The following is a 15,560-nucleotide window of genomic DNA, read 5'->3' as shown; positions in this document are numbered from 1 at the left end:
GTCCCTGGCTTATTGAAATTTGTGCCTAGTGTGACTGCAGTAGAGGCTGTTTTGAGACAAAAGCATGTGCTGATTAGATATGGTTGAGGAGACATCAAAGATGAAGGGCATGATATTTGAATTTCAGCAGGACCCCTGCCTGAGGAGACTCTCATCAAAGTCAGAAATGGCCTCCGGGAAACCTCCTCTGAGATACATGAGTCCTTGAAGAAGGCGCTGATGTATTATTATGCATTATCTTCAAAATTTGGAAATAGAACCAAATTATAAAAAAGGTGTATATTTAATTTTCTTGGCATCCAGAGCAGAGGAAATAGAGATTGGCCACCAGAGGGTTCTTGTTCCTTCTTCTATTTCCGTAAACTTGTGCTTTCAATCGTGTGACTTCTGAGCCTGAGTTCCTCTGACAAGCCACTGCCTCTTACCTTTGAGGTGAATTCTATTTTCAGTGAGAGAGCATCTTCAGTTACAGTCGACCTCGACCTGGTCCTCATGCTGCTGAGGCTCTTGCTGTTGATCTGTGGTGAGTAGGGCAACTCAGAGAAGGGTGTGGGATTCCAACCACTAGCACCCTGCCTCCTGACGAGCTTTGGGACTTCTCAGGACTAAGTTTCTGCCTGGCCATGGTCAGGTGAACTCAGATCTCTATTTCCTACTGAGGGGTCAGTGTTGGGCAGAAAGAAGAAAATTATCATTTTAGCTTTTATCTCATAGGAAGTGTTCACTGTATGTCTTTCTTTTCACTATTAATTCTGACTTTGTTCTTGGCGGTTTTGATAGCCACAAAGATAATTCATATAACAAATTGGCCTCTCAGTTCCCTGCCCTCTTACCATCAACACTATTTTCTTTTATCCTTCCTTGACTTCCCCATTTCTACCATCAAATCCTAGAACTTATCATCACCAAAAACTGTCCCATTTCCAACATCTTTGTTTTCAGTATCTACCCTCTACCCAGCTATACTGTATTTCCAGCTCTTTCTCTGAATCTTCAACATGTCTTCAGCTTCCCAAGATTACTTTTCCATTGTCATGTCCTCACTCTTTATAATACTTAGCTTAAATTCTGCAGTCCCTCACCTTGGATACGCCTTCGTCCCTCTGCCCCCATAGCACTCTCCTGATTAACACACTTTTCTGCATGCTTTACACCTCCGCCTAAGCAGCTGACTGTGACTTTAAACCAAAGGCACAATCCTGCTGGCTTCGCTTCCTTCAAATGTAGGACCACCAATCTCAGGTGGCCGTCAACAGTGCCACACAATCCTCCAATCCTTTCATAGTCAATGGTCTTCCATTCTTGACCATTTCTTCACACCTACTTCTCTCTACTCAAACTTCTTTCTTCTTACTCTCAATTTATAATATGAAGAAAATAGAAGCAGTCAGAAGAAAATTTTCCTCATCTTTCTACTGCTGTATCTATCAGCCTGTCCACCTTTGCCTTTACATACTCTGCCTTTTCTCCTGCCGTCATGGATATATTTTCCCTCCTCCTGTTGAAGACAGGACTCTCCTAGAACGTGTGCATTGGCTTCCAGACCCCCCTGATCCGTCATCAAAGTATATCTCCATCCTGGATTATTCCTATAAATATACAAAGAGGCTATAATATCTTCTATCTTAAAAAAATAAAAATGTGGGCTCCCTTTGCTTCACCATTCTGTGTATCCTTTACCGTTTTCAGTGCATTGCTATCTTTACCTGATGTTCTCTTATCCTTTCCTTTAAAAATCATTTTTAATTTACATTATAAGATTCCCTTTTTGGATGCACTGTCTATGATTTTTGACAAAGATTTAGAGTCATACGACTACTACCGTGGTAAGAACACAGAAAATTTCTATCACTTTGAAAATTCCTTCACACCCTGAATCCCTTTATGGTCAACTCCTCCCTCATCCTTAACCCCCGGAATCTGCTAAACTGTTCTAGGTCTTTCTAGTTCTACCTCATCCTTTCTTGAACCCACTTCAATCAGCCTTTGTCCCCACCAGTCCATTGAAACTGTTCTTGTTAATATCATCACTCATCTCTATGATCCCCGACCCAGGATTTAATTTTTATTTCTCATTTTATTCAACATCTCAGGAGTGTTTGACATAGTTGATCACTCCCTTCTTGGGAACTACTTTTCCACGTGGCTTCTAGAATACTGTATTCTGCTGGTTTTCTTTCTGACTTAATGCCTGCTGCTTTACTGACCTCAAAATATTTGACTTTCCCAAGGTTGGTACCTAGACTTCTCCATCCATACTCATTCCCCCAAGTTATACAGTTTAGACACTTAATGGGCCATGTTAAGCCTAAATAGCTTAAAATAAAGCTTATTTATCCAAATTTGATCTCACTTTGAAAACCTTTCATGTGTTCATCTGCCATTCAGCTGTCTAATATGTATTTTAAACTCAACATGTCCAGACAGGGCCTTTGATCTTCCCCATGAACTACTGCCACCACAGAACTTAAATCTGTTTCTCCCTACAACATCTCCATTTCTCTAAATGTCACCATTCTTCCAGCCGTTGTGGCCAAAAATCTAAGAGTCATGCTTAATTCTTCTTTTTCTTTTGCCCTTTACATCCACTCTGTAAGTAATGCCTGTTGATTCTACTTCCAGATTTGGACTGAAATGTGTCCACTTCACAGCACCAGTGCTGCCTGGCCTGCGCCATCACCCTCACTCTTCCCGACTAAACTCCCACTAATGTTCTCCCTGCTTCTTTTGCATGTCTGCCTGTTCTTTTCACAGTGAAAGAGTGATTTTACAATGTAAATTAAGTCAGAACTGTCCATAGCACCCATTACAGCATTAATAGAACCCTAAACTATTACCAAGTCCACAAAGCCGTCCATGAATGGCTTCTGCTTAACTTTTCACACACCAGTTTCAACCAGTGCCTACCTACCTAGGCAGTTTCAGATGCATCTGCCCTCTCACTCTTCCTTGGACAACCGCATTCCTTCTCAAGTTCTTTGCATTTACCGTTTCTCTGCCAGGAATGCTCTTTTCCCAATATTCGGAAGGCTTGCTCTCTCATTTCATTCATATTTCTATTCAATTGACATCTATCTAAATAGTCAGGCCCATCCCAAGATACTCTCTAACTTATTTTTCTGCTTTATTTTTCTTACAGCACTGATCAGTCTCTGAAATCATGTTACACGTTTCTTTTTAAACTGGCTCTCTCTCACTATAATTTAACTTTCTTGACAGGAAAGATTGTCATTCTTGTCCATTCCTCCTGTAACCCCAGGGCCATGTACAAAGCCTGGCATGTAGTAGGCACTCAAAATTATTTGTTGTGTGTGTGAATTAATAAAATATGATTTTCATGCTAGCCTCCACTGATTCCCTTCTCCTACCCAAGGAGATAATTATTCAAATGAACATTTAACCTAAAACAGTAGACATTTCAGACTAAACTGGACTAAAATAGGAAATAATAATGAGATATTATTTACTGAGTGCTAGGTAATGAATACTGGATAAATATTGAATGCAGGCATTCTTCAAAGCATTTTGTGGATATCACCTTTTTAATCTTCATAAAACTCTGTGAAATAGGTCTATTATTATCTGCATTTCACAGAAAAGAAAACTAAAGCACAGAGAGTTAAAGCATTTTTCCCAGAGTCACACAGTTTATAGGAGGAAGAGCCAGGATTCAAATCTACATCATCTGGCTACAAAGCCTGCATTTTCCCCAGAATTTTCCATTCTTGACCATTGTGCCATAGTATTAGGGTCAAATCCCTGGGAGATGAGAGAATCTTAAGAGAAACCTAAATTCTTTCTCTGGACATTAGCCTCTTCTGCTTTGAAATTGTTAAATAAAGGGGCATCATGTCTTGAGAATGAACCTGTCCACTCTCCTTGTCTGACTGTTACTACTCTGAGTCAGCAAGTCCAGAGCTGGACCACCAAGACTTTTGAGACAAGGGATGAGGATGATGGCCTTGAGGAAGGGAGCTGCTAAGTAGTTACAGAAGAAAGACCCCCATGTCATAAATCATAGATGAGAGAAATCGTTGGAAACCACTCTATGATCAACTGGACTATGTGTTGTTTTGTAGGCAAGTGGTTGATGTGGAATGTGGGAAAAGGAACAGAGAGAAAGAAGGAAGGAAGCAGGGCAGGAAAGAGGTGGAAAATAAGGAGACAGAGAGGGAAGAAGAGAAAAAGGAGAGAGGAAGGCAGAGGTGGGCAGGGCGCGAGGGGAGGAGAGCGCGTCGTTGGGCGAGCTCTCCCGGGGGCTAAGCTTCGGGCATGTTTGGGACTTGCTGCTTTGTACTGATCTCTGCTGATTTCTCTCCCAGCTCCACTCTGCGAACCAACTGGTGAGTCACACTTCCTTTTCTTCTTCACGGTCTGTGGGTATCTTGTCACTTGAGCCAGTGCAGGAGGCCTGTGGATGACTGTTTGACCCCCGGTGACAGCTACTGAGGTATACAGATGACAGTGGCTCCCTTGGGCCCAGGTTGCATATGGTCATGCCAGTCTCTGCACATGACATGTGCCTGCTCAGCTGGTGTAGCAGTCTTGCTCTGACCTTCTCAAGACCACAGCCTTTTTTTTTTTTTTAATGGGAAGTCCCAGCTCAGAGAGAGTGATGCTCTCTGCTCAAGGAAGTCAGGGGGTACCAAAAATTGATGTTAGAAGAACTTCTTCCCTCTGCCTGAAAGCTCCAAAGCTCCCGTCTACTTCCCAGCTGGGTTCTTCACCAGGAGGGATGAAGCAACTGCGGAAGCCACACCTCCGTGGAGAACAACATCACAGTCAGTGCTCAACCCAGGTGCAGCCTGAAGCAGTAGGGCCGCCTCCTTCCCTATTTTCAGCCCTGCTCTGCAGCCATGACTGCTACCCCAGGGCGATTCCTCTCTCCGACTCTGTTTATGCAGACTTACTTCATCACTCTGATCCTGATTCAGTCTTACCAGATGAAGAAACGAGGAGATTTCCCCCCAGAAGAAGTCTTTCACTAAAGTATGTTTAAATCCAATATATGTGAGGACTGTTTTCTTGTGCATAAAATAATAACCACAGGGTTAAAGGAGGTTATCCTGCTCCTTGAAGAACACAGGCTACATGTACAACTAGGGAACACAGGGTTAGGAACTCCTATGACCAGAGACACTCAGAACCAGCTCAGCCTTCTGGGTTCGTCACTTGATGCTTGTCCAAGTCTAACTCATGACTTGTGTTAATGTCATGACACTTTGTGCCTGGCTCCACTTTTACCCCATAAGCGCACGTGACCAGTCAGCCTAAGCAGAAATCCAAAGCCACATCGAGGATGAAGAAGCAAAGCTTCTGTCATCAGGAATTTGCCAGGTGGCCTGTGTGCCTGAGAACTATCTGAAACAAGCTCTGAGCTACAAGACTGAGCTCCAGACCCGTGCACACTGCCCTGTCTGGTGTCCTACTCCTCCCTCACCTCAGACTCATACCTAAGGGTGGGTTTTAGGTGCCAAGATGCCTTTTTTATTCCTTTCTCTGCTCAGCCTCCAAAGCTGTGTGTCTCCTCAGTCCTCTGGGGACTACAGTTTTCCAAGGAGAGAAAGCGGCGAATGCACAGGATATTCCATGCCTGTACACAGAACAAACATTCTGTTCTAATGGTTGAATTGATTTTTTAAAAGTCCTAGGGTAAAGTATTCCAATAGAAATTCTTGGGGATTATAGATACTGGACCCAGGAATCACCCTTCAGTGATCTAGAACACTTAGCATGTTCATCTGTTAAGGCGAGAATGAGGCTTTTCTTAGGAATATTCTTAAAGATTCCCAAAGAGCAAAGGCTCTGAGGGTTGGATAAACAAATGCCCAGAGAGCGAATGCTATGAGGGCTCTTGATATTTTATGGGCTGCTGCAACGGGGATGGGTAAGGAGAGGAGATGAAAGCAGAACACAACTTGACCCACCTTCAATTCATCCAGAAAAGAGCCCCCACAGCCAAAGAGGGATACATGGCTTCTACAGAGGTTTGTACAGAAGCCCCAGAGCAAGCACAGGTGGATGTGCGGATGCAGGGTATTTCTAGGCAAGTGCACCCCTGTTCCTTCCATCTGGAATAGCAAATAAAAGGAGCAGAAGAGAAACAGTAAAGAAGAAGTTGATTTCCTCTAAGTATTTCCCAGGCTGACAGATCCTCCCCTGTCTCATACTCTTTGAAAGAGGTAGTGTGGGTCTGGGACATCCAGGAAAAGGGAACAGGAGAAAATGATTAATATGGTTGATTACAAAGATTACAAGTTTCTAAACTTCAAACTTCACCATCTCCGATGCCCACTCCGCAACGGTTGTCAATATCCCTGCACTCTCTCTGGAGTTTTTAGTTTACGGACAGAAACTTCAAAGAGTTAAGAACCAAGTCAAAGGTAAGGGTTGCCTTGTGCGAGGAGGTGATGCTGTACAAGGGCAGGATGTGCAGGGGGTGAGCAGCTGGAAGCCCATGAGCCATGTCAGGGTGGGGTGATAATGTGGGAGGTGGTCGGCGTGTGCAACTAGCTGGTTCTTTGAGTCTTGTTGAGAACAAATGCTGAGAACACAAAGTGCCTCCCATCGGGAACTCTGAACCCCATTGCCCTAGAATATGTGTTTAATTCTTCTCTCTAGGGCTATTCCTGACAGCCAGCCCCTCTCGGCCCACAGAGGGTAAGTCAATGACCCTGGCCTGTAAGACCTTTCCACAGAAGTTAGATGGCCAGCACCAGTTCCGCTTCTACAAAGATAACCTGGCTCTAGGACTGGACTGGAACAGCTTCCCAGAACTCCAGATTCCTGCCGCGTGGAAGGAGGACTCAGGATCCTACTGGTGTGAAGCAAAGAGCATGCAACAAAAAGTCACACGGAGCCCAAGAGTCCTGATAGAAGTGCACAGTGAGTGCCGGCGGGGCCCTCTGCTGGGGTGGGCTGAGAAGGGCGAGGCAGAGGCTGGTCTGCCCTGGTTCTGCTCCTGCGTGAAGGGGTGCTTTCTGAGACAGTACCTGAGCTCCTCTTCATCAGAGTTCCTAAGGGGTCTTCCCTTACCCTTGCTATTCCCATTCAAGCAAATCAAAGAATATTTAGGAAGCCCTTACTGTGCGTCTTCACTGTGCTGGAGGGTGTGGAGGAATTAGCTGCATAATAGATGGTCCAGGACTGTGAGAAGCTGATGTTTCACTGGCGTCCTTAACAATTAGGGTGAAATATGTGGTGAGGCTGTACTGGTTGACTATTAATAGAAACTACAGAGAGGGGAGAAATCAGAATGAGGTGGTATGAGGAGGCTTTGAGGAAAAGGCGATTGGGGAAAAGCTTATGGAAGAGAAGTTAAAGCATGATTTTGAAAGATAAAGAGGAAAAGAGGTAATTTTGTAACTCTGAAACGTGTTATTGCATGTCAGGGTTGACATTTCTGGCATCCTCTCCCACGCTCAGACAAAGAGGTATCTATGATACCATAAAGCACATGCTAATTCCTCCAGAAAGCTGGGCTTTCCCAGACCTGCTCAAAACGTGATACGGTGAACCTGGACCACTGCCAAAAAACAAAACAAAACAGAACAAAACCAAAAAAAAACCACTGGACAGTTCATATGCCGCAGGCCCTGTTGTGGTGCTTCGCACATACTGTTTTACTGAACCCTCACAACTATAGGAGGTAACTGTCACTGTCATCTCCACTCATCAGATGGGAAATTGAAGCTCAGAGAAGTTAAGTAATTTGATCAAGTGCAACACTAGAAGAGTTGGGACCCACATTCAAACCCAGGCAGTTTGATTTGCAACCTAGACTTGTAAGCACTGCACTATTGTACCTTGAAATGGGAGTTTGAGAGACCCAGGTTCTAGGAATCATACTTTTCCAGGCAGGGAAATAACATTGCAACCGAGCCTCATGGGAATATTGTGGTACCTTTCTTACCTTACCATCATCAAACCAAGCAGTGTCAATTCCAAATCAGCAGACTCCCACACCCCCTGCCCTGTCCCCTGCCTCACCATTAAACTATATAAACTATTGACTTTACCCAAGGACTTTGCTTTCAATGCTGTCACACATACTCTGTCCCTGAAACAGTCTCTGCTCAGGGCCCTCATGTATCATCTTCTGTTCATGTAGGAGTCCCCATCAGTAACGTAAGCTTGAAGATACAACCTCCAGATGGACACCTGGTGGAGGGAGAGAAGCTTGTTCTTGTCTGCTTGGTTGCTGAAGGCACAGGAGATATCACCTTCTTCTGGTACAAAGGGGCCTTGGGTTTAAACCTGGAAGTGAAGACCCAGCGTTCACTGACGGCACAGTTTGAGATTCCTGCAGTGACAGAAAGTGATGCTGAGCAATATTACTGTGCAGCTGACAATAGCTTTGGCCCTAGGCTCAGCGAGCTGGTGAGCATCACTGTCAAAAGTAAGTTCCACTGCCCTTCAGCTCGGCCAGCGTGTCACAACCTGGGGTCCATATTCCCCTGGGGCACCTTGAGGAAGTTCAGTAGAGCTGAGCCTTTCTAGGCAGGGATTATGAGTCTGTCACATCATCAGAGACCCTCTCTGAAAGTCTACTATCTCCATCAGTTCCAGTGTCTCGCCCTGTCCTCACCCTCACGGCCCTCAGGGCCCAGGTTGTGGTGGGGGACGTGGTCCAACTTCACTGCGAGGCCCGGAGAGGCTCTCCCCCGATCCAATACTGGTTTTATCATGAGGATGTCACCTTGAAGAACAGCTCAGCCCCCTCTGGAGGAGGAGTGTCCTTCAACCTCTCTCTGACAGCAGAACATTCTGGAAACTATTTCTGTGAGGCCAAAAATGGCCGGAGGGTCCAGCGCAGCGAGGTGGTGCCACTCAACATCACAGGTACAGCTCACAGCGTGGAGCTACCTTGGTCAGTGCCTCTTTCCCAGGATCCTGGGAGAGTTTTGCTGCCCCCACGATGTTTCCAGTGGTGTGCTACCAAAGATGGGGCTTCTGCGGGTAGTGTAGTCCTGGAGATGTATCCGGGGGAGTGTGGAGGACGTGGAGGCTGGTGCCTCTCTTCTTTCATCCATATGATAAGCTGCAAGTCCCTAGGTACCTAAATAAGTCCCACCTCTCTACCTTCCCCAGGAAGAGCAGACCTTGGCCTCAACCCACACCCAAGATGTCTGCTCTCCAAACCCAAGCCCTTCTCCTTGGCAGCTCATGCACAGGTCTCTCCCTTCAGGGCCTGCAGAAGACAGAAAAGAACTTCTTACTTCAGGAGCCATTGGCATCGTTGGTTTCATCACTATGGCCCTATTATTTTGCTGTTGGCTCAAAAGAAGAATAGGTTAGTATATACAGAGATTAGTACTGTGTTACTGTGACCTTTGTTTTCACTGAAATAAGGCTATTTGTGACATGTGCACTATAAAGGATGAATTTGTCCCGTTATCCACCTTGCCTGCAGATCTGCTCACAGCCCCCAAGCTCATGGGATGGCGCCTATTAAACTAGTGCAAGTTTTTAGTTAAGCCCTTTATCCCCATGTGTTATCAGTCGTGCTTCTGTGATTTAATTTTTATTTAAAAATTTTAATTTATTTAAAGTAACTGATCAGCCGCCAGAAGAGAAATACAATGAGCAGTTCCAGCCGTACTGACCATCTCCCAGTTAAAGTCAATGCATTAATTCTTACTCATCTTGGAGTATCATCACATGGTTTTTCTTCTCCCTGAAATGCTCATCCACACATCCACACATCCACACAGTCTACTCGTTGCTGGATCTTTCTCACCTTTCAGCTTAAATGTTATTTTCCCCAAGAGGCTTCACCTGGCCACACAGCCTAAAACTCTCTTCTACTCTTCTTCATCAGAGGACCAAGGTTTTTAGCTTCACATTTTATTACAATTGGTAATTATGTATTTATTTGTATGTTTAATCTTGGTCTCCTGTTCTCCACTGAGCAAGTTGGAGATGGGGCAAGAGAGGACAATGTGAGATTCTCACTTAAATTCCAAGCTTTCTGGGCATCTTTGGACATTTTACCCTAACTATGGTGAGTCTGTGGCAGTGCCTAGTATGGTTGTAAAACAAAAACTAAAAAATATAGTAGGTGTGCTGGTACAGAAGCTTGGGCTCAAGTTTAGTCCTGGTGTTAACTGTCTTTGGGAAGCTTAGCTAAGCTGGACCGGAGTCTCTCCATCTGCAGTATAAAGCATCTGCCTAAATGTCAAGTATCCTCTGGGCACACAGTGGCATCCTATGTTGGGCATCTTGAAACAAGGCACATTCCCTGAGCCAGGACTGTATGAAAGTACCCAGAAAGTTCCTTAATTGACATATATTTTCATTTGTTTGACTTGCAGGAAGACGTTCAGCCAGGGATCCACCCAGGTGAGGCCTCTGTTTCCTCCATGGGCCCTGATAATATAGAAAAATATGTTTCAAAAATGTGAATTGTTCTCTTTCATGAGCTTTTTTCATATTCTGTCATCTCCAAAAATGCCACTCCAAAGATCTTCCACTGAAAAGTTTGAACATCCTCTTGTGATTCTGCTCTTTTTACATATTAGCTAATTAATTTAGATCTTTTCATCATTCTTCCCAATTTAGCTCCTTCACTAAATCTGCAGAATAAGAACATTGTATTATTTTGACCAGTTTCATGCATTTACTCAATCAATTAAGTAACATCCGAGAGTCTGTGAGTCATTTTGTTGAGTGCTAGAAAGCATGGAAATATGGAAAGATCTTGACAGCCTTAAAGTATTTAGCTATATACAGATTTGTCTAATGCAGGCCAGAGAGTAATAAAAATGCTGAAAAATTGTTGATGAAGTTCCTTAGAAGATTAGTGGAGGAAAAGATTTTTAAAATACTTCCATCTGGGGATATCCATGTTTAGTTGATACCTTTTAATACTGTTATTATTTTTTACCATCAAAAACCAGATTTTCACCCCAAGACAGAACAGAATTTTTCAGTGGTATATGTACATGCAAGACCATTTACTGCTTTTCCTTCCTCAAGCTGCTCGTTCTGCCTAGCAACCTGTTTCCATCTGGGGTGAATCAATATTTACTGAGCCCTGTGATGTGAATGGCACTGTTCTGGGTGTGGGCAACAACACAGCGAGCCGTCAGATAAGGACTTACTCTCATGGGATATGTACTGTAGTGATGCTCTGCAATGCCCTGCTTAGTGTAGGTATGGGGCCGTGGCTTGCACCAGACAGCTGTGCTGATTGCTAATTTTCCCATAAATTAGTATCTGCTCAGGACATCTTCTAACAGGCTTTTCTCCTCCAGTATTTTACTCATAAACCCAGATAGTTATGCCTGGGACATCTGGGATGCGCCCCAAGATAGATAGCATGTGTTTCTGTGTTCGCAGGAATCCTCCCAGCCCTGCACCCCAAGAATCCAACTACCTCAACTCTCAAGCCCCAGGGCAACTACAGCCTGAATACGAAAATGGTAAAGCTTCCCAAATGACCTGGACCAAAGTAGATAGAGCGAGCCGGGGAAGAGGCAATGAGGTGACGCCTGTTATGCAGATCTGACCCTACTGTGTCCCAACCACCTCTAAAAATAAATGACTCGTCTGCTTTCATGGCTGTGATATGACAGGTGGCAGGTATGGAGTGAGTTACATGGCAGGAAGAAGGGACTGTATCCTGATGCCTCCCTTTTTCTCTTTCAGTGAACCTTGTAAGTGGAGACAAGATTTACTCTTTGGTGTACTGCGTGCAGCAGGAACAGCACTCAGCAGTAGGTGAGGCATGAGGGAGTGGATCTGTCTCTGACTTTTGTCTTTCCTGGAACCAGGAGGATAGTCAGTGACCATGTATGACAACATGGCAGTGCTCTTCGGTTCTGCTGCTTCTGCCCTTGAAACTGACTAAGAGCACTGTCTGAAGATTGGCGTTTGGTCTGGAAGCTGCCTTGAGTAGATCCCAGTGCTGTTGCTAACTTGGCCTCCTGTATATCTCACTCCCAATCAGATGGCAGCGCTGGAGATGGTACCCACTATGCACTCCCTGCAGACCCCAGTGCAGCTGCCTAGTTGCTGTTGTTGACCCATCCAGTACTCTGTGGGCACAGAAATGCTGAGAGGTACAAACGCCAGGAGGGACCTACTGACCCTTCCACACCCAGGCTGCCAATTTTCCTCTGTACAGCAAGGGAATCATATTTGTAATAGGCAGAAAAATCAAGACTGAAAATATTAATGGAAATAAATCCATGGGAAACAGATGGGAGAGAAAGAAGTCTATTAACACTGATTCAGTGAAGCATTTAAAATGGAATCTTACAGTACATACATTTGTCTTCACAGACAAACCCCCGGGGATCCATACTGAGGACAAGGTGAGTTGGAGTCCCTGTTCTTTCCTCCATGTTCTTTTTCTCCTTCTTCTGAGGACTGGTTCTCATACTTAAAAAATTATGACCACTTATGGAAAACAAAAGTTCTCATGGTGTATCTCCTGCCTTATCTCCCCACACCATGGTGATAAAAACATTTGATTATGATAGTAAAGTGTCATCGTATAAAGCAATTTGGGGGGCTCACATACACATTTTTAAAGCAATGGACATATGGGTGGTTTGTGGCTAAACTGTAGTGCATGCCTGGTCTAAAAATTCTATTGACTTGAAAATCTTTATCCTGAAATACTGTTGAACCATACACTTTGTGCTGACATACAACATGTCAAAAACTATGTTAATATTGAATAAAGCAAAACTAGTAGTGATTATTGTCATTATAAACCAGTAATTTCTAAATCTTGATCAATTCATCACTGGTGATACAAAAATGCTTTCTGAAAATCACAGAAATTCCAACTCTGCTTGTGTGCCAGGAGATAGGCGCTTTGTAATTTTGTCTAGCTGTAATTTTGCATCTGGTGTAGCAGCCAGATGTCTCAGGACAGAATTCAAGTCCTTGATAAACTCCAGTGACAGGGTAAATTTAGTTTATGAATACAAAATTCTGACATCCTTAAAAAGTTTAGCCCACGGAACTGCCTAACAATGGCCCATACGAATGAGAGAAGGCCTTGCATGTTTAGATCTGTCTGCTCCTCAGGAGCACCTGTGTAGCCCACCAGTGGGATGCAGCCCCTTTCAAAATGCTGGCCTCGGGCCACAGTCTTCCAAGAGGCTCCAAGTTATGTGCTGAGTGATGCCCCATGATAGGGGGCACCCAGACTGATCGGGGAAAAGAACCTGTGGGAGACATGGCTACTTGTCTTCCCTGCTCAGGTCCTACCCATGTACCTTCGTTTCTAGGACTCCTTGGACATCTATTCGAGGCTGAAGAAGGCAGATCTTACAGATGTGGACTATGAAGATGCTATGTAAAGAAGGTTCTGCTCTTTGGAAACCTCCATGACCCCACACCTCATAACTAAAATGCCCTTCGGAAATCCTGGGGGATTCCATTACACCTCATCCAGGTGTTTTCCTCCATAAGACGATTTCTGCATCTCCTGGGAAGTGATGTTAGCTCCAGCTTTGAAGGGATCACCCAGAAGAACCAACAAGAACTCAGGAATGGGAAGAACTTTGTTGTCAGAACCCAATTCCCATTGGTCCTTTCAGGTACAGGTCAAACTGTGCTCTAACTTTTTACAGGAGAAAACAGGACGGGATAAAAGAACTTGAGATCTTGGGGTAGAGGGACAGTGAAGCTTAGAGTACACAAACCCAAGACTTGTGATTTTGTGGGACTGCTCCATACAGAGAGCTACGTCCACCTTCAAGTGCTTTCTCTGCTCAGACAGTACAGAGCTCTAACCCTACCACTTACATTAATCATCCTATTTCTGCATAAAATATGTGACTCAGTGCATTTGGGGTCACTGTTACCAAGTTAGAATTAAAGCAAAGTTACATAAAAAGTTATTGTGGCTACACTCAATTTTAACACCATGTTTTGTATGCATGGGCCAGTCTCGGTGCTCCCCTATTTATAATGAGATGTAATCTTAGTAGGTTTCACTGCATCCAAAGTTCTGTATTTGTTGCAGCCTCTAGAAGCTTTATGAATATAATTCTTTTTTAATTTACAAACTTTTTGAAAATACGTGATAACATGATGTGAAGTCTGTATTTTAATTTTAAAACAATCATAAGCTAACAAATAAGTTAAAACATTTTAAAATTATGTAATATAAAAATCAAACCTTCCCTATAAACTGACACCATAAGTGGTACCCATTGTTAAATACTTAGTATTATTAAAAATCTTCATTCTGCCCACATTTTTAAATTTTTTTGTAGAAACCCATCTACATATGTGTGAATATAAATTTAGAAGTATACCTATGTAATAAAATATTACAAAATATTTTCAAGTCTGCATATAGATTATTGTACTATTGTAAAAGGTTGTGTAGTACCCTGTTATATGATAAATCATAATATGTATTTTTCTTTTTTATTTTGTGTTTCTTCTATTTTTTCTTTTTTATTGAGGTAACATTGATTTATAACATTATGTAAGTTTTATGTGTATATTCTATTTTTTAAACTGAAGTATAGTTGATTTGCAATGTTCTGTTAGTTTTAATTTGTCTTCCATTTACACTACAGTGTGCTTACCACCAGAAGTTTAGTTTCAATTTATTACCATATAATTGGCTCCTTTTATCTATTTTGCCCTCTTCCCACCCCCTTCTCCCCTGGTAACTGCTAATCTGTTCTTTGTATCTATGTGTTTGTTTCTGTCTTGTTTTTGTGAGTGTTGTAAGATATGGGTCAAGTTTCATTATTTTGAAAATGAATATCCAGTTTTCCTGACATCATTTATTGAAGAAACTGTCCCGTCTCTGTTGAGTATTTCTGGCTCTTTTATCAATTATTAGTTGACCAGATATGAATGGGTTTATTTATGGGCTCTCAATTCTGTTTCATTGGTCTGTGTCTGTTTTTATGCCAACACCATACTGTTTTTTATTATGATAGCTTTGCAGTACAGTTTGAAATAAGGAAGTGTGATGTCTCCAGCTTTGTTGTTCTTTCTCAATATTGCTTTGGTTATTTGGGGACTTTGGTAATGCCATACAAATTTTAGGATTTTTTTTTTTTTGGTTATATTTCTGTGGAAAATGTCATTGGGATATTGTAGGGATTGCATTGAATCTATAGATGGCTTTGGATAGTATGGACACTTTAACAATATTAATTCTTTCAATCCATAAACAAGGATTGCATAAAATGGATATCTTTCCATTTATTTGTGTTTTCTTCCATGTCTTACATCAAGGATTTATAGTTTTAAATGTACAGATCTTTCACCTCCTTGGTTAAATTTATTCCTAAGCATTTCATTGTTTCTGATGCTGTAATACATGGGATAGTTTTATTTCTTTTCAGATAATTTGTTGTTAATGTATAGCAGTGCAATTGACTTCTGTGTGTTTATTTTTTATTTTGAAACTTAACTGTATTCTATTTCTAACAGTTTTTTGGTGGAGTCTTTAGGATTTTCTATATATAAGATCAAATCATCTGCAAACAAATATTTACCTCTTTCTTTCTGATTTGGATGCCTTTTGTTTCTTTCTCTTGTCTAATTGCTCTGGTTAGGATTTCCAGTGTTAT

General features: G+C 42.7%; 1 protein-coding gene across 3 annotated transcripts; it reads left to right on the top strand.

Moving 5' to 3' along the window:
- Positions 1–412: 412 nt before the first annotated feature.
- On the top strand, positions 413–14,509 carry FCRL1 (Fc receptor like 1). Of its 3 annotated transcripts, XR_010377498.1 has the most exons (12): positions 413–523; positions 4,323–4,343; positions 6,622–6,885; positions 8,111–8,398; positions 8,563–8,841; positions 9,188–9,292; positions 10,314–10,341; positions 11,341–11,423; positions 11,650–11,721; positions 11,951–12,062; positions 12,286–12,317; positions 13,245–14,509. XR_010377498.1 is itself a non-coding variant. In XM_010996118.3 (11 exons), the coding sequence occupies exons 1-11, from the start codon at positions 493–495 to the stop codon at positions 13,314–13,316; spliced, it is 1,275 nt and encodes a 424-aa protein (XP_010994420.1). In that variant the 5' UTR covers positions 413–492; the 3' UTR covers positions 13,317–14,509. The 3 variants fall into 3 exon arrangements, 2 of the variants coding, with proteins under 2 accessions (XP_010994420.1, XP_031291879.1); XM_010996118.3 differs by lacking the exon at positions 11,951–12,062; XM_031436019.2 differs by lacking the exons at positions 8,563–8,841; positions 11,951–12,062.
- Positions 14,510–15,560: the final 1,051 nt, after the last annotated feature.

The sequence above is a fragment of the Camelus dromedarius genome, chromosome 23 (assembly GCF_036321535.1).
Source record: "Camelus dromedarius isolate mCamDro1 chromosome 23, mCamDro1.pat, whole genome shotgun sequence".
Taxonomy (NCBI): domain Eukaryota; kingdom Metazoa; phylum Chordata; class Mammalia; order Artiodactyla; family Camelidae; genus Camelus; species Camelus dromedarius.
Note: the sequence above shows the minus strand (reverse complement) of the source record. Positions and strands in the feature narration are given on the sequence as shown.

Coding starts and splice junctions, on each gene's coding strand:
- FCRL1 (XM_010996118.3), top strand. CDS start 493: ATGCTGCTGAGGCTCTTGCTGTTGATCTGTG. Junction 4,344..6,621: donor TCCACTCTGCGAACCAACTG/GTGAGTCACACT, acceptor TCTTCTCTCTAG/GGCTATTCCTGACAGCCAGC. Junction 10,342..11,340: donor TCAGCCAGGGATCCACCCAG/GTGAGGCCTCTG, acceptor CTGTGTTCGCAG/GAATCCTCCCAGCCCTGCAC.